General features: G+C 40.5%; 1 protein-coding gene across 1 annotated transcript in view; it reads right to left on the bottom strand.

Annotated features, from left to right (window-relative positions):
• Positions 1-27,294, bottom strand: part of sez6b (seizure related 6 homolog b) — a 206,808-nt gene that overhangs the window by 18,796 nt on the left and 160,718 nt on the right. The window contains exons 5-9 of the mRNA XM_053507506.1: positions 22,876-23,061; positions 18,426-18,594; positions 17,625-17,791; positions 15,021-15,215; positions 14,154-14,292 (exon numbers count right to left, since the gene is read on the bottom strand). Of these exons, the coding sequence (XP_053363481.1) occupies positions 14,154-14,292; positions 15,021-15,215; positions 17,625-17,791; positions 18,426-18,594; positions 22,876-23,061 (856 nt within the window). The remainder of the gene's footprint in view (positions 1-14,153; positions 14,293-15,020; positions 15,216-17,624; positions 17,792-18,425; positions 18,595-22,875; positions 23,062-27,294) is intronic.

Below are 27,294 nucleotides of genomic sequence, written 5' to 3'. Positions count from 1 at the left end.
TACAGTATGCATTTTCTCAGAAAAATAATTCTCAGGTTTTTTGTACTATGGGAATGATAAATCCTTAAATAAAAATGTGAAAAGCGGCAGAGATTGTGTAAAGCTGCTTTGCAACAATGACAATTGCTAAAAGCGCTATACAAATAAAATTGAATTGAATTGAATTTAACCATAAATAATTAGACTATAGTGTGTTGACAAATAAGCGGCATGGTGGCTTATAGGTTAGCACTGTCGCCTTGCACCTCCAGGTTCTGGGTTCGTTTCCCGGCCAGATTAAAGTCCCGTCTTTGCGTACATGGAGTCTGTGTGTTCTCGCCATGCTTGGTGGGTTTCCTCCCACAGTCCTAAAACATTCAGATTAGGCTTATTGGTGTTCTCAAATTGCCTATAGTGTGTATAAATGTAGGTGCCCATCTGATGGATTGGCACCCTGTCCACTAATGGACATATCATAGATTTTGTATTCAGTGGGGTATATAAACATTTCACTGCTGGCCATTACAGATTTTTTATACAGCTGTCAGCTCAATTAATTGAAAAAAAAAAAAAAAATGCTGGAGAGATATGGATCAAGGAAGGAAGGGGGTCCAATGAAACTGTTTATGTATAGAGTCCAAATTTTTTGTGCTACACTGCTGTCTGTCACAGACACTAAGTAAAACCATCCCATTAAACAACATCCTCTGTTTTCAGTCACTCACTCATTGTCTAAAACGCCTTATCCCGTGTACAGGGTCGCAGGGGGCCTGGAGCCTTTCCCGGGAGACATAGGGCACGAGGCGGGGTACACCCTGGGCGGGGTACCAATCCATCACAAGGCACACATTCATACTGTACATACTGTACACTCACTCATACACTACGGGCAACTTGGAAACGCCAATTAGTATAATCGGCATGTTTTTGGACTGTGGAAGGATACCCACCAAGCACGGGTCGAACATGCACACAGCCTCTGAAGTGGGAATCAACCCAGATTCTGGACGTACAAGGTGACTGTGCTAACCACTAAGCCACTGTGCCGCCTATTCCCTGTTTCTGATGGTTTCAAATAAATAAACCGATAACTTATGTTACAGAATCTAACGTTAAAGAGTGCTTACTAGAGTGCTCTAAAGGACAAAGTAACAACAAAATTATTAGATTAAGAACAAATGACAGATTTGCACCCTTTGGACCATGTGTTAAAACAAGACTTAATTTCACAATAGCAAGTTTTGATGAAATGAAAAAGGCAACCGTGTCAGTGAACGCACTGGACAGTATTAGCAGTGCTAAATGTTAGACGAACAGAAGATGCTAAACTTTCATTTAACCTGTCCCTATTATCAGGATTCCTTAAACGGATAAATAAAGGAGCGGAATGAGTTTAGTTCTTTTCAATTAGGAAGATAAATATTGGCCGAAAGCTGCCCGTCTGAGATCTAGCACACACCCACACAGCCTTAACACACAAGGAATGTTAACATAGTCAGAGAGAGAGAGAGAGGGGAAGGGGAAGGCGAAGGGAGGGAGGGAGAGAGGGGCTCATCCTTATCCTGGCTCTGATTTATGATAACATATTTCATCAAACAGAAGACGGCAAGCCAACAAATCAAACTGGATCCTTTTTTCTATAGACAGAATTCAAGTCCTTATCAGTTCATATCACGTACTGTACACAACGCCTCCAGCAGGGGGCTCTCTCAACCACAAGAGAGTGTAAGGGTGAAGCCTGTAATCCGCTCATCTACAGCGAGCTTTTTCAGCTTTGTGTCTATGCCAGCTGTCACCTGAGTTGTCCACCTACCCAGGACACGGCCTGTGCCAATCTAGCTGCTCAGGAAACCCCGTCAGAGCTTTAGGGCCCTACTCAGGAAATGATGTAATCACCCCTTGTTACCCATCAGTGTTTAAGTGGTTAATGAATTATGACAAGGGGCCATGTTCACTTAAAGCTCTGAAATGAGACGCAGGCAAAAGCTGGCACTCCAGACCAGAAGGGAAAGGTGGTATACAGCAGGGGTAAGCTGGAGCGAAGAGGTAAGAGGTACTGTAAGAGTAGAGTTGACTATGGGATTGGATTTGTTGCTTGAATCATCCCATACATGTTAGTGATGGGTCGATCATGAACGATTCGTTCTTTTTGAACGAGTCTTTAATGTGACTCAGAAGAACGAGTAGTCTCGGAGAGTTATACGTCCGTAGGGTATGTACTGGAAACAGAAATGAGTTACCTTTGGATCTTCAGGCCGATTCAAAAGAACAAACGACTTGGACCAGAAGATATGAGAGGTGAGCTATTCATTCTGTTTATTATAATATGTCCTTTGCTGTATTGAAATGTAACATTTTATTTTATTTCTGATCAAAAGAACGAAATGAACTAAATGATTTGAAAAAGATTAATTCATTTTGATGAACAAGATTCAAAGAACTGAGTCACTAAAATGATTCCCATCACCTCATACATGTCATTATATACAGCACATATTTTCCATTTCTCAGCTGTACAGATGTTGTGGACGTCCTCCTTGCTCATTTTTGTTTCCATTTATACTTGTCATTTCGTGTGACACCAGTGGCAGTTTGACTAATTCAGTCATTTGAAGAGAGGAGAAATGATCGAGGCACCATGAAGCCTTGCTCCACCCACTTTCTTGTCCAGACCTGTCACAAACATGGGGTAGTACATCATCCTGGAAAGAGAAATACAGAAAAAAGGCCGACTTGGCTGGCTGTTAAAAAAGGTGTGAGGCAAGACAAGAGACGCTGTCTCGGCTTTGCTTAAACAGACAGGCGGTATTTTCATCATCAGCTCTGACAACAGATGGAGAAGCCCTGAGTGCTGAAGCTGTCACGGACCCCCGTCCCTCACCCCACCCACCAAATAAACGGGAAATTAATTATGCTGGCAGCTTCTCCTGCAAAAACATCCAGGATGTCATTTATCACACGGCTCAACGACGTAAGTGGTGCAACCGAAAAAAAAAAAAACACAAGCAGGAGAAAACATGCAAATGACTGAATCTTAATTAAGGCATACTAAATTACTGAATGCATGAATAATCTATCAGTGGCTGACACAGCAGGGTTTTGTGTTGTGTAGCCTCACCTGACCGAGCAATCACACTCGACACTTGCTCTGCCGCGCCATACAACTGATTCCACATTCATATAAAAAAAAAATAAAAAAAAAAAAAATATATATATATATATATATAAAATATATATAAAATACACCCAATTTAATAATTTGCTTTCTGTGGAGTTTATTATTAATCTTTGTCTGGTGCCTGTCTATTGTTATGCAAACTATTTCCTGGATCGCTGTCTTTTTTTTTTATTTTTTTCAAGCTTGCATTTTATTTTCAAGGAAATTAATCTGGATACATTTTGTACTACTGGGACGGAATTAAAAGGCCTGTTTACTCAATACTTACTTAAGTCTGACAAGAACTATTGAGCTTGTTTATGTTTATGTTTCACATAAATGACATGAAAAAATATATTATATTGTGCACAGTTTGTGTAAGGTATTATAATATGATAAGAACGTTCCTTATTCCTTTATCCAGACTCCTCATGTGGTACCGCTTCCTATAGCCTGTATCCAGACGAATATACTGTACATCCAAACAGCTTGTGTCTGCTGGAACTCTTTGGAATTCTAATGCATTTTCTATTGTCTGTCTTTCTCCGGGTCTCGTTATGATTGACACATTAATGACTGGTTCTTCTGATGTTAGGCACATACAGTATGTGAGACAGCACCTGGCCAAAAGCTTAAACATGCTCTCTTGGCTAAAAATAAACAAAAGATCTTCAGACATCATGAATGCGTGTGTTTGTTCTTTTCCGGTTGTAAGTGTATGAAGGTGTGACAGAGACAACAAGCAATGATACTTCTTCTTTTATCATCATTGTCTGTACCGCTTTATCCTGTATACAGGGTCGCAGGGGGCTTTGAGCCCATCCTGGGAGATTTAGGGCACAAGGCGGGGTACACCCTGGACAATCTTCCAAACCATAGTCCAATGCCTTAACCACGGAGCTACCCCTGGCTCCTCTTAAAAGGCTTCTTCTTAAACCTAACAGTTTGTTTGTTTCAAGGGTTCACAAGTTTTCTCAAAGAAATGAGAGAAAACTGGACAAACAGTACAAAAAGTGTTTTTTTAATATCTAGCCATTTTTTAAACTCCACGTTTCAGACAATTAATAATATCATATATACAGTACTGTATATCGCCGTAATGATGTCTTATTGACATTTCACTCAGTCCTATTGATTACGGTTGAAGTGGATCCAGAGCACATCATGCGAATAATCCACAAGGTCTGGATGCCAGAGCATTCACACATTCACACTAATGAGCAATTTAATGTAACGAGCTGCTCATGAATTTTTCAGTCTGTGGTATTTTTCAATTTGTACGATTGATTCTTTTTAGATATTGGCCATTTTCCAGGAGTTGGAATCCATGAGGATATAATGGCACAAAGACATCACTCACTCACTCACTCACTCACTCACTCAACATCTATACTGCTTTATCCTGTATACAGGGTTGCGGGGTGGTCTCGGGTCAATCCCAGGAGACTAGGGCACAAGTTGGGGTACACCCTGGTTGGGGTGCCAATCCATCACAGGGCAGACACACTACGGGAAATTTGGGAACGCCAATTAGCTTAATCTACATGGTATTGGAATGTGGGAGGGAACCCACCGAGCACAGGGAGAACATGCAAACTCCATGGACATAGACCCCAAAGCGGGAAGTGATCCTGGACCCTGAAGGTGCAAGGCATCAGAGCTAACCACTAAGCCTCCGTGCCACCTACGACAATGCCAAACCATGAGAAGCGTGTAAGGTAGACTTTTATTGAAAATGTCTAACTGCCTCTCAACCTCTATTATAAGGTTCTTCATTTTGTCAAGCAAAGTGAAATTTTCTATTTTCAGTATTCTCCAGGTCAGGTCGACCTCAACTGAACTTACCTGAGTTACGATATTTTAACTCTGTGCCAATAAACCAACTCTGTGCACACAAACAACATTAAATGAGGTACCTCTAATGGGTCTCTTGATAACAGGCCTAACTTAAGTAAAGAGACTTTCTAAGCTACTAGCACATGACCAGTAATAAATATTAGTAATTTATATACTTTTAATAAGGTCTCGCATCAGTGAGAAGATGAAACTAGGCAGTGGTGTTATGCAGAACTAGGATGAAATCTCAAAGAGGGTGTTCAAGGTCTTAAAATTAGTCCCTTTGATACCTCTATCTTTGAGCTTGCCAAAGGCGGTATTATACTCATTTCACTTTGTAAGTAAAGTCAGTGAGCTGGGACCGAACTGGTCAGTTGGGACTGGATGAAGCTCTGCAATAGCAGTGCAATCTCACAAGCTCAGTGTCTCAGTTACAGAAAAAAAAACCCTGCCAATTAATGTCTAAAGAATTCTGACAGATATAGTGACAGTGTGAGACGGCATCAGAAATGAGCCACGCTACATTTTATTCATGTTTCTGTCTGGAAAAATGAATAAAGCAGATGCTATACAATTATTATACCACACAGTTGGATTCTTAAATCTGATTAATTGAAAGGTTTAAAATAACTGTCTGTAACAGCAGCTTTATCGTTGCTATAACAACTGGTTTATGCTTTACCATAAGCTTAATTATAAATGGATTTTAAAAGTGTCTTGTTATGTAACGAATAACAAAACTTCCACATGTTACTGCGTATAGTGAAGATTTCTGCAAGGAAATAAAGGTTTCTTTAAGGCCAAAGTATTTTGTTTATTCTCTCTAACATAATAAGCTGCATTTAAACTCAAGCAGCACATATGGGTGCTGGCAACACAGCATAGGTCAACGATAATAAAATAATAATAATAATAATAATAATAATAATAATAAAATAATAATAATAATAATAATAATAATAATAATAAGTATATATAGGGTAGTCCCTGACTTACGGACATTCGACTTATGAATTTTCACAGTCCAATACAGTGGAAAACAGCTCTGAGACAAAACAGAGTCCAAGATTCCCCTAGCAATTTTAGGGTGCAGAGACAACACTGTTGTATTTGTGTGAGATTTAGTTCCTTACGGTTTTTGGCATGTGTTTTATTTACGTGTTTTATTTATTTCATTTATTTCTTTACACTTTTATTTGATGGCAGTGTGGGACAAGGGGAAGACTCACTCTGTCAAACTTAAGAACAAATCAGACTTACAAAAAACAACAATAAAAGCACATGATCATGTGTATCTGTGCTATTTCTTTGCGTGTGACCCATTTATTATTGGTTTTGCACGGTCATGTTTAGGTAGTTGGTTAAAATGATCCAAAATTCAGTTGAAATTCAGCTAAAAAGAAAAAAGGATATGTCACTCTATAATGCACAATCCTGAGCCCTAAGTATGTTTATGTTTATTAAAAAGGAAACAGCAATCAAGATACGTGGGGAAAATATGTATTAAAGTGAGTCTGATTGTTGGTTGATATCATTGCCCGGAAATCGCTGCATTCTCATTTGTTATGTTTCAGCCAAGATGAGTATCGCAATGCTGCTTTTCAGCACTTTTTCAGCACAATTTGTTTATAGGCGTATATTCTTAAAACTAAGCAACATACAGGTACATTCTCATTAACATCACTTTGTAAGTTTGTACATGTAACTATTTGTAGATAAATAATACAAATGCAATGACAGTTTATCATTGACATTAAACTCTGAAGTAAAGCGCACTCCAAAACACAACTACCCCAATTCATAGAGAATATAATAAACAATATTTTGCCCAATTAGGCCAGCAGTGAATCAATCACAAGTTTTGTGATGAATAGTATGCACGAGCTTTTCTGACAGAAATACAGTCAGTAATAGCAACAAATGAGAATTACAGTTAATTTAATTCATAGCTAAAATACTTTAACTGAGCTTTAACTACATTCAATTTAATGAAGAAAAATAGTGAATTAATTACTCTTTATAGTTGCTGTAATATCTTTGAAATGTGGACTTCTGAACTCGTCTCTCACACACTCCACAATATTACATGTGACTATAAATAGATTGTTAAGAACTGTTTGATGTTGAATTTTTGTAAAGTAAATATTTTGCAAAATGTAACAACATTGCTCAGTTTGTTTTGTCAATGTTCAAGTTGTGCTGTTATAGAAAAATAATTAACTTCTAAATGGTAACCCTCCGCTTTCATTTTTGGCAAGTTTTAGCTCTCATTATCAAGTTTTTTTTGTTGGGTAAGACACACAGTGACCTATGAATCATTTAAGCATAAAAAATACCTAGCTGAAGGCATGAACCAGTGAGAAACAGGTGCAGATGACATTTACAGCACACTCATCACCATTTATCTGAGCAGTTGAGGGTTAAAGCCCAATTCAGGAACATGGGGTTTGACCTTACAATCAGTATCATAAAGTATATAAAGATGCAAACCCATCAACGTCAGGGCTAAAACCTGGATCCTCAGATACAACCTGAGCCACAGCTTGCGGTTAATATAGTCTTGTAAAAATTGCTCCCCTTGTATAATGCTCAAGCACACAACTTTGGTTTTATCCAAAATTCTATCTAGGAGCTTTTTTTAAAAATTTTTTATAATGAAACTTGTCATTCATCACACTGGATGATGTTTCCTCAAGCATCTTTATTATCCTCGGTAAATGTTCTACCATCACCCACAACCGGGTAACCCGCAATTATGGAAAGCTATTAGAGTCAAACTTGGTCATATGATTAATTTGCATTAAAGGAATAATAATGCGTTACAATTTCTAAATTAATCACATGCGTTGGCATGTTAATATTGACAGCCCTTATTTTAGGCACTTTGCATCCTGTCTCAATAAAACGCGTTTTCCCATTTTTTTACTTTAAGCTACATTATTTAACTTAATTTAATATCAAGAATTTAGGGAAGCCTGAAGAATTTTGTGCACTACCAAAGGTTTGTACATATATAACTCAAGTAAAAAACACCCAAGATTGAACCATTGTGCAAGCACTAGGCAGAATTATTCTGCAAAAAGTGAAAGAGTGCCTGTAGAGAAGCTAATAAAAAAAACCTCAGGTAAAAGATCTATATACAGATTCAGGGTCTGAAACGAAGAAAGTCGAAAGTAAGGAATGAATGCAGAAGCAGTGTTAGTCATGCAGTCTGGGCAGAGAGGAGAGAGAGAGAGAGAGAGAGAGAGAGCGCTCCTGCAGAGACAGATCACTAACCGAACTTGTCCCAAAAGTCCATTGATTAGTACAGACTGAATATTTGTGAGCAACAAAGGAGCTAAATATTCAACGCTCTGCTGACGGGGTAAAAAAAAGTACAAAATTCTACTACTACTACTATACTGTTAGAAAAAGGGGCCTTAACTTGCAATGCTTCTATAATAGTTCACTATACAGTAATTCTAAAGTTAACTACAGCTATTCTTTGCCCGAAAAGGAAACTGTTTATCGTAGGCTTTAAGTACAGAAAATGAGATCGTAATCATACTTTCGCAGGACTGAATGACGACCTCTCGCTGCTTACTTATTACTGATAAATAGAACATATTGATTTAAAGAGATTCTTTTTATTCTTTCAGTTGAGTTTAACATTATTAGTTTTGACGGATGAGACGTGTGTACTGTATGTGACGAGAGAGCGTGTTAACATACAGTATACAGTACATTACTTCCATGTCCAGTTATTATTATGCGCTCTGGTGTCATCATACAGATGTGATAAATGGTCAGATCTAAAAAAAATAAATAAATAAAAAATGCAGTCAGTGGATTATTGTGCTGGCAGGTTTTATATATTAATATGTTCTGAGTGCTCTGTTCTATCCGCTGAAAATCTCATGAGCTCCCCTGCCCCCTTTCCATGACTTGTACTCAACTAGAACCAGGAAAAATCACTACAGACCCCTCACAACCTTTCTCCCCTCCTCCCTTCTGGCAGCCATTACAGAGCCCTGTACACCAAAACAACCAGACACAGGAAGTTTCTTTCCTCTGGCAATCATCCTCGCAAACCTTGACTATATGCTGGTCAGGCTGAGGAACAGACAACACCGTGCCCCACTTTCCAGTATATCAGCGAACATCCAGTCTTTGGAAAACAAGCTGGATCAACTAAAAATTAGATAACCTTTCATAGGGACATTAAGAACTGCAACGTCTTTGTTTTTACAGAGACATGGCTGGACCCTTCCGTCCCGACTCGGCCATTGTCCCTGAGGAACTCTCCATTCACCGCCGGGATAGAACAATAGACTCGGGTTAATGCAGGGGAGGTGGCGTGTGTGTAATGACTAACAAAAGGTAGTGTACTGATGTACAGGAAGTTTCATCGGGGTGCTCCCCTGATCTTAAAAATCTCATGTTTAGATGCAGACATTTTTATCTGCCCAGGGAGTTTTCGGCGATATTCTGTACCGCTGTTTATATTCCCCCCCACGCCGACATCACGCGTGCACTGGAAGAACAGTTTGATGCTATCGACCGGCAGGAAACGTTACACCCAGAGGCTGCTTTCATTGTGGCTATTTTAATAAAGCCAACATGAAGAAAGTTCTGCCGAAGTTTTACCAGCACGTAAACTTTCCAACGTGCGGTGAGACCATCTTGGACCATGTTTACACTTCGTACACACATGCTTACAAAGCCTGCCCTCAACCGGCCTTCGGCAAATCAGATCACTTCTCGATCCTGCTGCTGCCAGCTTAAAGGCAGAAGCTGAAACGCATCGAGCATCCTATGACGCGTTTGGTTCAGCGCTGGACTGACCAATCAGACAGCGCCCTGCATCACTGCTTCGACATCACGGACTGGGAAGTTTTCCGGACTGCCGCTAACAACAACATCAGCAACTCCGCTGAGTAAGTAACGGACTTTATTCACAAATGTATCGATGACGTCGAACCGCGGGTCAATGTACGGATTTACCCCAACCAGAAGCCATGGGTTAACGGAGAGGTACGCGCAGCGCTCAGAGTGCGGACTGCAGCCTTTAAATCTGGAGACCCAAGTGAGTACAAATCATCCCGGTATGCACTCAGAAAAGCAATAAAAACTGCCAAGGGACAGTACAGAGAAAAGGTGGAATCCTGTTATAGCAACTCTAACATCAGGAACATGTGGAGTGGACTGAAGACCATCACAGACTACAAGGGAAAGAGCTGCAGAGTGGGGGAGGTAACTGCTTCTCTACCTGATGAGCTATACACCTTCTATGCACGCTTTGATAACCAACTATCTCAGGAGCTTTCATTGGAAGAGGACAGCTGCCCTCTTCAGATATCTCAGGCAGACGTGTGTTAATACTTTAGGAAAGTAAACACACGGAAAGCTCCTAGACCAGACAATATCCCAGGTCGTGTCTTCAAAGCATGCGCCCGCGAGCTAGCGAATGTCTTCACAGACATTTTTAACCTTTCCCTGCACCAGTCTGCTGTCCCAACCTCTTTTAAGAGGACCACCATCATCCCTGTCCCTAAGAAAATGAATGTGAGCTGCCTAAATGACTATCGCCCAGTAGCACTTACCTCCATTGCCATGAAGTGCTTTGAGCGCATAGTCAAAGCTCACATCACATCCTTACTCCCTGCTTCACTCGATCCTCTCCAGTTTGCCTATAGGTCTAAAAGATCTACTGATGATGCAATGATGCACTTCACACTGCCCTCTCCCATCTGGACCAGAGGAACACATATGTGCGGATGCTGTTCATTGATTATAGCTTCGCTTTCAACACCATCATTCCACCCAGACTGGTCATGAAACTCCGCGACCTGAGCATCAGTTCCTCAGAACAAACCTCAGGTGGTTCAGATCGGCAACATCACCTCATCCTCACGAACACTCAGCACCGGTGTCCCTCAGGGATGTGCGCTCAGCCCCCTACTGTACACCCTGTTCACCCACGACTGCACAGCAACACATACCTCCAACACCATAATCAAATTTGCAGACGACACCACCATCATCGGCTGCATTTCTGATGGAAATGAGTCAGCATACAGGGCAGCGGTGAGAACCCTGACATCATGGTGCCGCGACAACAACCTGCTGCTCAATGTCAGCAAGACTAAGGAGCTAATCGTGGACTACAGGAGACTGCAGGGTGGAAGCCACACCCCCATCCACATCGAGGGAGCAAAGGTGGAGAGAGTCAGCTGCTTTAGATTCTTGGGCATCAATATCAGGATCTGAGGATCTGAGTTGGTCACACCACATTGGCGCAGCAAGACAGCGGCTCTTCTTCCTGCAGCGGCTGAGGAGGTTTGGCATGGACCCCAGAATACTCACAAACTTCTATCGATGTACCATTGAGAGTATTCTGTCTGGCTGTATCACCGCCTGGTATGGCAGCTGTAATGCTTTAGATCGCAAAGCTCTGCAGAGGGTGGTGAGATCAGCACAGCGCATCACCAGGACTGAACTGCCAGCCATGCAGGACTTCTACAGACAGCGCTGTAGGAGGAGGATGCAGCGGATCCTCTCTGACCCCAGCCACCCCAGCCACAGGCTTTTCACGCTCCTGCCGTCAGCCAGGCGGTACAGGAGCATCAAGACCCGCACCAGCAGATACAGAGACAGTTTCTATCCACAAGCCATCAGGCTTCTGAACTGCTGACATTCTGCACACACCAATATACACTCACCATAACTACTGGACTCTTAACAATGTCACTTGAACAATTCCACTTTCAATCCATTTTCAAACTACTTCATTGCACCTTGCATTGTTACATGTAAATACTAAATTATCTTACTAAATATATATATAATTTTTTCCTTATATTTTTATATTTATCTGTTTATGTAAAGTTGGGGAACACGGGTCTAAGAATTTCATTACGGTAATGATGCCTCATTGTTATCTGTATATGACAATAAAACTTGAAACTCGAAACTTGAAAAGCACCAACATGCTTTTTCAAACTTCTTACACCCTACCGTAGATACTGTTATTTGCACTACTTATTATATGCGATATGTGCACACTCACTTTATGTACACTTTATGTATATCTGTTTCATACTCAGAATCTTTCTCCTTATTTAATGTCTAGTTATTGAATGTCGTCTACTTACTGTGTATAGTGTATAGTGTCTATAACAAATGTACAGTGTTTTATGTTGGTCTGTACAAACAAGCGGGATCAAATCCCTTGTGTGTGTCAACATTCTTGTCGAATAAAACCCAATTCTGATTCCGATTCGGATGACCCCGCGCTCCAGAGAGACAAACCAAAGAAATATTTTGCTGTACTTTTGTTGGAACTGTGTTCTTCATCTAGAAGTGTGAAATTTGCTGAAACGGTTCCTAGTTGTAGCCAAAACAGGCTAAACTCCTTCCTTAACACATTATATGACTCGATTTAATCCAGCACTATTTCTAAGTATTAAACCCAAATTTAGATAAAGAGGTATTTATGGAAAAATATAGCAACATCATCACAGAGCTGTGCAGGGGATGTGGCTCATTGGGACCATAAACTGGAAACTTTATGTACATTAAGTAATATACATTAACTGCATCATTTCCCAGTGATGTGTTGCTATAATATCCGTGTCTAATATTATGCTCTTACATAAATTAAAGTTGGTATCCGCATTATGCCTAAGTGGTTAGCAATGTCGCCTAGGGGACGGGTTCAATTCTCGTCTCAGGTCTATGTGTATGGTGTTCCCAAATTGCTCATAGCGTGTTTACTGTATATGTGTGCCCTATCCAGGGTGTACCCCGCCTCATGCCCTAAGTCTCCAGGCTCCATGTATACGGCATGAAGCAGTTTAGACTGGGAATACTCATTATAATCATAAGGTCTTGTATCATCTTCTTTGTTTATTTTCAAATCATCTGCCTCCATCTAACCCTATCCTCTGCATCCTCTTCTCTCACCTCAACTAACTTCATGTCCTCTCTCACTACATCCGTAAATTTGCTCTTTGTTCTTCCTTTAGACCTCCTGCCTGGCAGATCCAACCTCAGCATCCTCTCACAATCTCTCCTCTGAACATGTCCAAACCACCTCAATCTGGCCTCTTTGACTTTATCTCCAAAACATCTAACATTGGATGGATTCATTATTAAACCTATCCATCCTTGTCACTCCCAAAGAGAACCTCAACATCCTCATCTCTGCTACCTCCAGCTCTGGCTCCTCTTCTATCTTCAGTGCCACAGTCTCTAAGCCGTAGAGCATCGCTGGTCTCACCACTGTCCTGCACACCTCTCCTTTTACTCTTGCTGATACTCTTTCATCATATAACACACCTGACACTTTTATCGACCTGTTCCAACCCGCCTGCACACGGCCTCTTCACCTGCTTGCCACACTCTCCATAGGAAGTCCTGCACCTTCTTTATCTCTGGTCCCTGTAGCCTCACCGTTTCACTTGGTTCCCTCTCACTCATTTACTCACTCACATGTATTTTGTCTTGTATGTACTATAAATTATTTAAGACTATTTTTTAAATCTAAAAAAACACAAACTAACATACTTTAGCAAAATAAAAAATGCATAATGTACTTACATTGTTATTCAAAGTGTTTGGGCATTTAATACTCCTCCAGCTAATCTAGGGTGAGTCATGGTCCAGGGATTAAGAAAAACTCTCCGTCTTACAGTATATGCCTCCTGGTACTGTATGTTTACTGTAAAAGAAAATCACTAGAAAAGAAGGTCTTAACCTTATACTATTCATGGATGCTAAAGTGCTTGAAGTACATTGTATAATTTACATACAGTGTATAAACCAGATATTTTAAATGACGCCTGGAGGTCCTTTTACAGTTGAAAAAAATGGGAATAAATACAATGTTCACCATTGGGGCACACAGAGGTTTCAAGATGGATGGATGGATGGATGGATGAATGGATGGATGGATGGATGGATGGATGGATAGATGGATGGATGGATGGATGGATAGGTGGATGGATGGATAGATGGATGCGACTGATACTTTTTTCGGGTACCGTTGAAATGACATGATCAGTGCAGATCTAAAAACCCTTTTAAAAATGATTAACATGACAATAAACTACAACCTGGCAGTACATGACTGAGTTCTCTTTCCAGCCTATTTCTGGGTTAAAAAAAAAAAAAAAAGATTGACCAATTAGGATATACGCACACTTGGATGTCCAGCATGATGCGCTTGTCCTCTTCCACATGGATACCCCAGATGCAGTCCTGGCCTTTATCATAAGCTTCAGGCCAGTTTGGAGACAGCACCACTCCGGCGGAATCGGTGATCTCCCCACTACACACCGCTGAGATATCACACACACACACACACACACACACACATTTTAATTATTCACATACACACCCACATATGGCAAAAGGACATAAATCTCAAAAAATAACACAAACAACAACTGTGCGTCAAAAACGTGTTATTGCAAAGGTTAAGGCATTTAATATTCCTCAAGCAATGTCAAGGGTGAGTCAAGGTGCCGGGGCTGGGGAAAACTGAAGGACTAAATTAATCTGAGGTGCATGTAGGAGATTCTTCTAATAAAATCCCCCTGATTTAGAAATTCATGTTGTTTTTGCATCCATCTTGCGTCTGGGACGCTGGTGCGGCCATGCAGAAACAAAATATTTTGAAACAAAAACGCACTTGTCTAGAGCCACTGCTGCAGTGTTTGTGATTAAATCATTTCAAACCAATTTCCGTTGTGGGCTTTGAGCAATGCACCCGAGCATGAGATCAGATAATATTGCAGCATTGTGTGTTTTAGGCTTCCTGCTTACGATATTTTCGCCAAGTCTTTAACTCTTGGCTCTGGCGATGATCTTTTCGTAGCCTTAGACTGATGCAGGTGAGACGCACCGAAGGAGATTTACATTCACAGGACCTGCTCCACTCATTACCGCACACAGAGCCAGCCGAGTCCATCACCGAATGTTTATTACTGTAGGCACCACAACATCAAATGGAAGGATGCACAGGAGATTCTTGTCATTCTGACAAGCGGACCCCACACACACACACCTCGGCAGGCGGGCTCAGTTTCGTTCCACTGTGGGTTTCTGGGGTCCATGCACTCGATGATAATAGAGCCTTGCTCCAGTGTGTATCCGGGATCGCAGCTAAACTCTACCACGGCACCCACAGCGTAGCTGGTGTCACTGCTGGTGAAGTTGCCGTACTTGACAAAAGGCTCATAGCAATGCCCTGGTGCGAAAGCTGCAAACACACACACACACACAGAGACAGAGAAAGTGCAAATAATTAAATGCTGGCAAACTTAAAGGAAAATCAGTATTTAAATACTTAAGATGTGAAAAAAAATATCTCTATCATTTCCAGATATTTTACTTTCATACCATGTAAAACAACAACAACAACAACAACAACATGTGGGCGATGTAGGGACTGAAACTTGTAAAGCTCTTTTATTCATTAGACAGAACTACAGAAATGGAAAGAAAGGAAATTTGGATAGAGATAAACATAGTGGACAAGTAATTAAAATATTTGGTGTATCACGATCTTTATTTGTCAGTCCAACTATCCTGAACACATTACATTTCTGCAGCACTACAGTACAGTACATCTCAGTTAGTGGTTAGCACTGGTGCCGTGCAACTCCTGGGTCCGGGTTCGATTCCCGGCTCCGGGAACTCTGTGTGTGTTTCCTCCCCCAGTCTAAAGACATACAGGATAGGCTAATTGGGGGGCGGGGCGGGGCTTGTAGGATGTCCTTCACACACACACACACTAACGGAATCACTGCTGTCTGGCTCACGGATAACAGAAATTGTTGATCAGCTCTCGATTCAAATACTGCATATGTACTGTAAAAAATCAGCCAGGTCTTTGGATCGCCCTCAGAACGGAGGCTGCTAATTAATCTTACCGTCACTGGCGTCTGACAATTTCTATTAAAAAAATAAACAAAAAACAAAACACAAATAGCATTTGCTCATACATAAATCTACACTGTGTTAACATGAGCTCGGTTGATTTGTTCCCGGCCTATTTGCTCTTACAGGAATGTGGCGAAGGAAATGAAATGAGCAATTTTTAGGATCCAGACTGGCCTTGATATGTCCCTGGTACCGTCTCGTCCGGCTAGGATGTTTTGAATTCAGCTCTGCTCACTCTATAGCACACACAGGTGATTCTGCAAATTACAGCACCATGGTTCAATCTCAGCAGCCTCCACTCTTTCCACATGCATTATTCAGCCTCTGACTCCAACAACACGAATGGAATTGATTCGTTTTCATCAGCCGCTGATATTTCCCTCTACATTACCGCCATCATTTTAACTACAGGCCTTCCACACAGGGAGCTGAGATTGGACATGGAACAATGTAGATGTGTGCGAGACATTCAGTTTAAATATTGGGTGTATTCTTTACAGTACATGACTTTAGCTTTGGTAAGTGTTGTACAGTGCTGAGCACTTTTAGGCAGAGTTTGCATGAACAGCAAACCAGGGCGTATGCATATTTAAATCGTTCTGAGCTTTGTGCAATAAAACCGTACAAGGATTTGCATGTGAATTCTTGTAAGTACATCCAAAACATGCTGAGACATGAAATAACGAAGTGACAAATGTTTCGAAGGAAAGTTGACTGTAGCAGGAGGATGGCATGGTCGCCTTGCACCTCCGGGGTCCGGGTTCGATTCCCACTTCGGTTCCCCCCATGCTTGATGGGCTTCCTCCAAAATTTAAAGACAGACGGTTTGCAAATTGCCTGTTTTTTGTGTGTGTGTGACCTTGCAATGTATTGGCACCCCGTCCAGGGTGTACTGTTCCACACCTCGTGTCATAGGTCTCCTGGGATAGGCTCCAGACTCCCCGTAACCCTAACCTGTATACAGGACAAAGCGGTATAGACGACGACGAAGATGAGTGAGTGAGTGAGTGAGTGTTCATGGCAGGCTGATTTAAGTTTCTTTTTTTCATTTTTTTCTATGATTTGGCATTGTTAAAGGTCACCGCTGAAGTGCATTAGCCAACCCTGATGGGCTAATCCGATTGTGTTGGGGAAAATAAGATTAGGCTCTTCTGATTGGATAATAATTCAGGTACTAGCCACGCAGCTGTAGATATTTAGGGAATAAAGTGGCTGTAAACACTACTCTCAGCCAAAACCCCCTCTGTAATAAGCATGATGTTTTGCAGTCGCTGATTTATTTGATTTGCATCTCATTTGCAGACAGCATTTCGACACAAACCTCGGCTGTCTTTCAGGACGGATGAAAGAGAACCGTATCGAGTGCCGTGCCAAGAAAATGCTTTTGGAACATCAATGTTTGGCCAGTTCCTAAAAGAAATAGGAAAGGATAAAAGATAGAGGTCTGCAGAACCATGTCTCCAGAGTCATCAGGCTAAAGTGCCGGAGGCCCTCAAGAGAATGTGGCTAGCCGAAATAAGGCCCCAAATAGCAATCAGCAGACTTCTTCCGCTGGGGCAATTACTGCTCCTAGAGGCTCAAAGTAAAAAAAAAAAAAAAAAAGAAAAGAAAGCCTTGCTGCATTGAGCACAGTCCTGTCTTATTAGCTTTGAACAGGCTGGTAGACATCATGATGTCTAACCCAGTTGAGTATTTGTTATCTGGAAATGAGGTCGTGTATCCGTACCTTCATATCTAATTGCCGCTCCTGTGTTGGTGCCCGAGCCGTCAGTGGTGAACTCGATGAAAAGAAATGTGGAGGTGCTGACGATGCCCTCGTTGGGAAGATATTCCACTTCGTAGGAATCGTAGAGTGTCGAGGAGTCGATGTTGTTCCCATTTTTGATGAGTAACCTGCAGACAGAAACAGTCAATAAACCAAGGCAGTCCATTTGGCAAAGGTCACCATATTACAGGCTTACTGATATTGCCAATATGTGAATTCCCGAATCAGCTTCCAATTGCTATTGCTGTATTTCCTCGTGGAATTTAATTAAATTTTATTTATAAAAAGTAAAAATGAAACACACACACGCATGGAACAGCTCACTCACTCACTCACTCACGCATCGTCTATACCGCTTTACCCTGTATTCAGGGTCACGGGAAGCCTGGAGCCTATCCCAGGAGACTTAGGGCACAAGGTCGGGTACAGGGTGCTAATCCATCGCAGGGCACACACACACATACACACACTCACACACTCATTCAAACACTACGGGCAATTTGGGAACGCCAATTAATCTAACCTACATATCTTTGGACTGTGGGAGGAAATAGGACAGAAATAGGACCTGGAATAGAACCTGGCCGGGAATCGAACCCGGACCGTGCAAGGTATGAAACAACATGCTTTGAAAATGCTATTTCAGTTGTCAGTTACGGAATATGTGAGGATGAATTGTATCTTACTTTAGAGTCTGCATTAATAAGAGTGTAACAGCTTTTACATGAGTGAGGATGATGATGATGATGATGATTCACTAACCGGTCATCATCCTCGGCAAGTGCCACCTTTTCGAAGTGAACATGTAACCTCTGTCCTTCTGGAGCCTCCAGCACCCAGTGACACGTCAGATTGTTGCTGTAGTTACTGGGGAAACCAGGAGACACAATACGACCGAGCGTGGCGTTCTTCATCATTCCGCCGCAGGCCGCTGTTGAAAGGTATCGAAAGGTTATGTACTCGATTCATCAATGAGTGTGCTGCTGCCACCTGAGAGGGGCGAACCCGTCCTTAAATATATATATTTTTTTAATATATATATATATATATATTTTGAAAACAGAATTAAGTAAAGCTAAACCATATTTAAAGTCAGAATACTTCAAAAAGTGAAAAGTTGTTCCATTAAACAACACTAACACTTTGATTGGTTAAAGGCTCAGTGATCTGGCTCCAAATTCACTTTGACCATGATTAGAATAAAACATATGGTATCTGAAGAAGAACAAACAAAGGAATAAATTAACATGAAGATAATAACAATTGCCATCTTTAATGTCCAAATATTGTATTATAAAAAGTAAATTTTCAGGTAGAATCATATAGTACGACATCCTTTTTCATAATACCTTATGTTTTTTATCATCTTTATTTTTATTACATGTATTTGCTAAATACAAATTCATGTCCTTTGATGTAGTGTCAGTAACTTTTTAAAATTTAAATCTTTCAATGATCTTAACGGTTGTTCAGATGGAACTTGGTCACTTTAAATTTCACATAAAAAGACATGAAACCTGAAAAAGTGTATTATTCTAAAATGCAACATTGTTAAAATATTGCAACAAGAATTTGACATGGTTACGGACACTACAGATTTTTTGCTTTTTAAGTTTTTACAAAAAATCATAAAGCACTGGGTGGCACTGGACTTTTAAGGCTATATGTGTTAACAATAATTGTTGGAAAGATTACAAAACGCTATTTTAAGTAACATTAAGTAACATATCATAAGGTGCGTCTAGTTTGGGGCATTCAAACAAAACCACTGTTATTAGTAATATGTAGAAAAAAATCCTTAGTTTAAGCAAAAAAATTTACTGGTAATTTGCTTCTAGAAGTTTACACCAATTTTAGTATCAATATTCATAAATAAATATGCAAAATTAGCATTTTTAATTATTATTGTTTGAAATGAGACAGTGTAATGTTGAAAATAGCCATTTTGGGGTCACATATGACATCATCTCTCCAAAACAGCTGAAGTTAGCAACTTGAAATTTTTAGTGAAGCAAGCTCGGTCACTTCCATGTTGCATAAACATCATAAACATCTTTGGCACACACATTTTTAGTATTACAGTATGTGTATAACTAAAAAGCATCAATACTGTGTTTTAGCTGTCACCTTTATGCATCACCTATATTTGTTCTTGCAGGCATGCATTTTAAAACGGGATCCTTAATATATATACTGTGCCTCAGGTGCCAGGGTGGGTTTAAAACCGGTGTTAATTTGAAATGTCAAAGCATGTCAGACTCACAGGTTGAACAGGTTCCCCGAACCATCTCACGCTCAGCTTACTAAAATCACACCATGCCGATTCACCCATATACCAGAAAATGTGAAAAAATGAAACACGTCTGTAATGAAAAGACCATCCTGACACACAGATAGTCCTGACAGACCAATGACAGATCGTTGTAAAAGCAATAAAAGGTTGTTGGAAAGGGTACGCGTCACAGCCAATCAGGTGAATGTTAGCCAGGCAGACAGAGCTTGATTAAAGTAGATCTTCAACCTCGCTCCCTGGCTGCTCGCTGATCAGTAATCAGGCCGGCTATGCCACGGTAGCGTTCAGTACTGCCACAGCGTCCTCCTTAAATGCCACATTTGAGCTCCATCCCTTTGATCAATAGTGGAAATGAGAAACTTCAGGGCTGTAGCTGCATCTGTGCTACTCATGCAGTCGATGCTGCACCTCCAAACAACTAAATGAGATCCATCATCAAAACAGGATGCCTTTAGGTAAACCAACCTTGGAAACTTGTTTAGAAGTCAAAAAAAATAGATGAAAATAAGAAAACTTTCTCTGGCTTTGGGGCTCTCTTCCAAAGACGGATTATTTATGCAGCTTTGTCATTCAGCTGCCTCCAAGCCAGGGGAGCTTTGTTAATATTCACTCCTTGTAGGCATATACGCAGCAGCTAATCTGATTACGAGCGAAATCAATAATCAAACTCCAATTAACGTTCGAGGGAGCGGTAGTGAAGGTATAGAGAGTTACTCTCTAATCAAGTTAAATTACACCTGTGTGGGCAAAATATTTACCCTCAAAGCACAAGGCCTGTGCGATGTTAAGAAAAGCACTGAGGGCGCTGGATCTGCTCGAGCTGAGGTCTTGTGGGTGTTTTGCAGAGAGCTACAAATGGAGACTGTAATTGCTACCGAGTACTCGCAAGATTGCTTAACAGTGGTGTAAATAAGCAAGCACGAAGAGGCGGCGGCTGGATTGATTGACAGTACATAGCAATTTATAAAAAGGCTGTTTGAGAAGATAAGGATGTTTAAGGTGAAGTGACTATTACAGGGCTGTGAAAAAGTATCTGCCTCTTCCTAATTTTCTTTATTGTTATTGTTTTTGTTATTTAGTTTAAACATCAAAACATAAAGATTATCTAAGTAAAAATAAATTGCAGTTTTTAAACGATGATTTCCTTTATTATGGGAAAAAAAGCTGTCTAAACCTGCCTGGGCCAATGTGAAAAAATAATTTCCCCTAAACCTAATAACTGGTTGTGCCACGCTTGTCAGCAACAACTGCAATCAAGCGTTTGCAATAACTGGCAATGAGTCTTTCACATCGCTGTGGAAGAATTTCGACCCGCTCCTCTTTGCAGAATTGTTTAAATTCAGCCACATTTCACATTGTGTTTGTTTAAAGTCATGCCACAGCATCTTAATCGGATTTAAGTCCGGACTTTGTCTAGGCCACGACAAAACTTTAAATTTTGACTAAATAACGCCATTGGACTTGCTGGTGTGTTTCTGATCATTGTCCTGCTACATAACCCAAGTGTGTTGAACTGATAGCTCAGCATTCTCCTTTAGGATTTTCTGGTAAGGAGAAAATTTCATGGTTCCAAGTAGTTCAGGTCCTGAAGGTCCAGACCATCATACTACCACCACCATGTATGACTGTTGGTATGATGTTCTTTTTTATCAGTTCAAGCAGACTTCGGTTACGTAACTGAACTTACTGTACACCTTTTAAAAACTTTTGTCTCATCAGTCCACAGAATACGTGCCCAAAAGTCTTGGAGATAATCAAGATATATTTTGGCAAATTTGAGACAAGCCTTTGTGTTCTTTTTGGCCGGCAGTGCTTTCCCCTTGGAAAAAGGAGTTTTTCTTTGCCAGTGTCGCCGTCGTCCTCGGCTTGCTCATTAGGGACGCTCTTATCATTTGGATTCATAAGCATTTACAGTTCATACAAATTTCAATAATTCTTTTGATTGTGTAAAGCTGCTTTGCGACAATATCAATTGGTTAAATCACTTTACAAATAAAATTGAATTGAATTGAACTCTCCCATGGATTTTATTTTTTGCCCCCAGTCTCTTTCTTCTTATTGAATCATGAACACTGTCCTTAACGAAGGCAAGTCAGGCCTGTAGTTCTTTAGATGTTGTTTTGGGTTCTTTTATTAATGTGGGAGTAATTTTGGTAGGCCGGCCACCCTGGGAGGGTTCACCACTTTCCCATGTTTTGGGGTCCCAAAGCCTTTATAAGCCTTTCCAGACTGGTACATATTGATTACTTTAGATTGTGTGTTGCTTTTACGGATCTTTTTTGCATGCTTCTCTTTGTCAGCTCCATGTAAGTAATTTCTTGATTCAAGAAGTCTGGCAATAATCAGACCTTGGTGTGGCAAGAGAAATAAAAAAAAAGGGATTAATTACAGTACATTGATGAGTTAGCATGGGGCAATTACTTATTCACACGCGCCAAGGTATGGTAGGTTTCCTGGAATTGTGTTTAAAAAAAAAAAAAAAGTGACTTTCATTCTTCTACTGTATATATTCTAGATAATGCTGTATGATTGAGTATAATAAGTGGCCTGTTGTACTACTGGGTTCACAATGTATAAACATTCAGACCCATTAGAAAGTCGTTAGCACATCTAACAGCGCAGCTTTATCAGATAACATTAGCTTTGAATGTTCTCAACATTAGCTACCTACAGTGCATGCAATATGCTACAGAACTTCTCTGATGCACATAAAGCCAACCGCTGTTTTTTTTTTTTTTTTTGTCAAAAATAGTGTAACACGTCAGCTCTTTTGTATGCACGAGCTCCCAGATGCACACAATTGGCTACTGTAGCTATGATTGACAGAGAAGAGGATACACCATTCTTTTCACTCTTGTCTCCCTGGCACAGAGGGCTGTTGCAGATTACTTATATCATATTATTGGGGTTCTTACTCACCGAGACACCTGGGTTCTTTCCCATTCCAGTATGGAGTTGTAGCATTGAGGCATGTGAGAGTGGAGGGTCCCTGAAGCTTGTAACCGGTAAAGCAGTAGAAATAAGCTTCTCCGCCTGCGTGCAGACTGCTGACGGTTACATCACCGTAGGCTGGCCGCTCGGGGAAATTACAGCTCAGGACAAATGCTGCGGACAGAATACAGTCAGATCTTTTTAACATTTTAAAAGTTTTATTAAAATAAAATAATTATTTGCAAAATCTAATTTTACCGTTTCTATGTCAAAGCAAAACTTTTTAAAAATAGACCAGGAAAGTAATTTTTCTTTTTAACCTTTCATGCAATACTTTGGTGTAAAACACACTGCCCAGGTGGAGGAAAAAAAAAGGTTGCACACTCAAAGGTTTCATTTTGCTACTCTGCACAATGTGGTTGCGACCTAATGTGTGAACTTACTGTACTTATACTGAAAATAACATATTAGATGTAAATAACAGACACATCAGTAACATTTCTGCATGAATTGTCATAAAGTATCTCAGAGTTGGAAGGTTTTTATAATATTAACCATGATGTCGGTTCAAAGTCAAAACTGAATTGTCCACTGGTTTCATCAGACCTAATAGCCCACCACACTCCTCCTTGCTCTTTATTTCTCACACAGGCACTCATTTCTTTCTTTCCCCTTTCCCTGTCCTCTAACCAGGCACACAGAAAACCTCTCTCTCTCTCTTACATGCATGGGCTTTGAACAAGTGTCCCCGGGAAGATAAATACACCCAAATGTTAAACAATATGTCTCTTCACAGACTAGACGCGCTGGGAGGCAAGGAGGCAACCATTAGGCTCCTAAGATGATGGATTAGCCAGGCATTGTCCATAATGGAGAAAAAAATGAAGCAATAAAAACAGTGAAAGCATTCATGCTGAGCACATGGGTCACAGTACAGCAGGGATGGGAAACACGAGCGACCAGCCAATACGATATTATCATAATACCGAAGTGCGAATTTGATTTCTATAGTGATAATATCACAGCGGTAGCTCATTGGTTAGGACAATGGAACTATGGCTCGGAAAGATCACAGGTTAAAACCCCAGCACCACCATGTTGCACCAGTTGGGCTCTTGAGCAAGGACTTTAACTCTCAACTGATTCAACGTGTAATGAGATAAACATCTCTGGATAAGAGCATCTCCCAAATGCCAGAAATGGGTGGTCCACATTGTATAGCGGTTGTTCCGTCTATGTGGGTGATGGATATATACAGTATATCTGTCGTTTCTGTGGCACTTATTTACAACAGTGGGTTGCCAGCTCGATGCTGGATTGTATCTGAGCACTTGGGGGTGAAGAACCTTGCTCAAGGGTCCAACCCAGTGGCAACCAGGGACCTCCTGGTCCTCAAGCCATTTTAGATCTAAAAATCAACGCAACGACAGGAAAGTCCATCTAATCCAAACCTTACCCAGAGGTCTCTCTTTTATGAACAAAACAGCCAATATTTTTTCATTTATCATTTCAGCTCATGCCCAACAGGACGGTGCATTCAGACTACTATGGCAGTGAACATTTACCTAGCAACTGATTCACATACTTAAATCATCGCCCTCCTTTCTCCTCTATAGACAACGCTTGCTGTAACGGGGATATTTCTAGATCTTCCTAGTTGGAAAATAATTTATTGCTTCTGGCTCTATTGTTAGCTGGTGAAATTTGCAGCAAGAGATCCGCCATTGATTTCGCTCCTGTGAGATGCACCTAAGCCTTGGGCTAGAAGATATTTACAGGCTTAAATAGGTCAATAAATCCCAACCTTTGACCCGACTCTGACATACTCGAGCATCTTCCTCGTCTCCAGCTGCAGCCTCTTAAACTTTAAGTGGGAAGAGATACAGATGCAGTGAATTTTACACCCTGTATTGCACCCGGTCCTCAGGGATGACCTCAGACTTGCCTCCATCTGTCAGTGCACCCAACACTACACTTTAATTACATTTCAGGATGCCGAGTAAGAGGTAAAAGTGTTGAGTGGTGTTACAGTGCCAGCTCGGTGGCAATGTTATCTTCTCATAGAGGAACAGTATCTCAGGAGAAAAGCTGTAGGGATAAATTCTCTCTCACTAATGTTTAATGCCTGCATTTGCTGGTTTTGCATTCACTAATACTTCTTTGCAAAAAAAAAAAATTTATACTGTTTATATTGTATATGTACTTATGTGTAATATGCATTACTTTAATATGCAAAGGTCTGTATTAATCCTATAATAATAATAATCCTATTGTATAAGCTTATAATAAAATTTTATAATACCATTTTTTATTCGCTTTATTTTTTGTAATAAACTCAATAACGTTATAATTCATTATAAATTCTAATAAAGACACTATACCAGTATGGGTACTAAAAGGCATGCAGCAAAGCTGTTAAAACCACAGGATTTGGTGAGACTTACAAGACTTAACACTTTAACATTGGAGTATGCTCATACAAACATACTGTACATACTGTACATCCATACTGTACATCCATACTGTACATCCATATTGTACATCCATATTGTACATACATACATACATACATACATACATACTCTAAAATCCATTAATGCCAAATGAGTTTTTTTCAATGGCCAATCCATATTTGATTCAAGATTCAAAGATTCAAGATTCCAACAACTTTATTAATTGCTTAATTGCTTGTGCAGGTGTTTTGAGTTCCTTAATATTTACCAGTTGCTTTCTGGAAGCCTCACCTCTCATTTGCCATTAGTAATTAATCAGCAGTGGTTGGGTTGTAGGGCATAGAAGATGCATTTATTTGGCATCCTTGCTTATTGTCAGGGCAAATGGATATTTGAAATGTTTGGAATGTAGCGTTTTAACGTTATAATGACAATGAAAAGCTGCCTGCATTCTCCACCATTATATATGTAGCGTTTTAACGTTATAATGACAATGAAAAGCTGCCGGCATTCTCCACCATAATACTGTGTATAGGTAGAGTTTTAACATAATAATGACCATGAATAGTTTACGGCATTCTTCATCATTAATACGTAGGGTTTACATAATCAAGACAACGAATGACGGTTGCATTGTCCACCAATAAATATAGACATTTTAATGTGAACACAATGCCAACGCATCCGTCATCATTAACAAGTAATTTTTAGCTCTGGGTCAGAGTTGTATCGAATCTTTAACGATTTGGTTTAATTTGATTAATTGAATCAAAATTTATAACGTACACTATATTGACTACCCGTCCAGCGTTTAGCACAATTTAGTGTATCTTACCAGTTCTGGTTATCACATGGCCAACGGCTATAACACAAAATCTAGTATTTAGCAATTTATGAGCAAGGTAACACGATCTGGGCAAATGTTTAGACTTTAAAATACATGACCAAGACAACAGTACTTTATAAAGAAACGAGAATTTATTTGACTAATCTACGATACATGAAACTACACTACTTGAACGCACGCGCACACACACACACACACACACAAACAATTTGGCAAGTGAAAATGAATGAAGTTATTCTAGTACTGGTTACTAGATCAACGAAAGTCACAAGAGCAGAGTCTTGGGTTCAATCTTACGGTTTAGTTATGAAACGAGCACCAACTTCAGCAAGGTATGCAGCATTGTTTGTTTACTTGCGTTACGTTTCGTTCTCATCCTTTGGTTCACCTCCAACGAAGGGAATCACGGCGTTGCTGGTTGGTTGGTGCGCTGTTGTAGAGATGACGTCAGTCAGGAAAGCCCTTCGGTGAGGCGTTGGTTGCCTGGTTACCGATGGCTGCGCTCTGGAACTTCTCCTGAGGTCTCCTTCGTTGTGGGACTTTGGAGTTCTGGCACGAAGTCTCGTTGAGAGTTCTGAAAGAGCGGATGACGCCAGCAGCGGCGGCGCAGCGCCCGCAAGGGCGGGAGCCCGAGCTGCTTGGAAGATGTTGTAGGTTGCAGTTGTGATGATATCTTCTCTTCTTCTTTTCCTGTGGACTTCCTAAGGGTTTTTGTCCCTTGGGGGTCAGTCCGTCCCACAGGTGATTCCTCCAATCGGATGTGATTGCAGGGCTTAGCCACACCTCACGTGGTCCCTCTTTCCATGCATAAATTAGCCAGGTGTTTCGGCTGTCACGTGTGACCCATCCGGTTGGAGTTTTTAATACTTTATAAAAAGTAATTTTGCATGAGCTCTGTTCATGCTACCAATTACCCATGTTCACCAACATTCTTGAAATAAAGCCAGCTTGAGATTGACACCAAACATTACATATCTTACCCACTCATTCCTTCCTGTATCTAATAAAAAGGTTTGTAAATGCTGATTACACCTTGAACGTTATGCAGATTAATCAAACATGTACACAGGAATAAAAGGACCTGAGTAAATATATGTAAATACGTTT

This window comes from Clarias gariepinus, chromosome 11, assembly GCF_024256425.1.
Source record: "Clarias gariepinus isolate MV-2021 ecotype Netherlands chromosome 11, CGAR_prim_01v2, whole genome shotgun sequence".
In the NCBI taxonomy this organism is placed as follows: Eukaryota; Metazoa; Chordata; class Actinopteri; order Siluriformes; family Clariidae; genus Clarias; species Clarias gariepinus.
The sequence above is the reverse complement of the archived record's forward strand: the minus strand, read 5'-3'. Positions and strand labels throughout refer to the sequence as shown.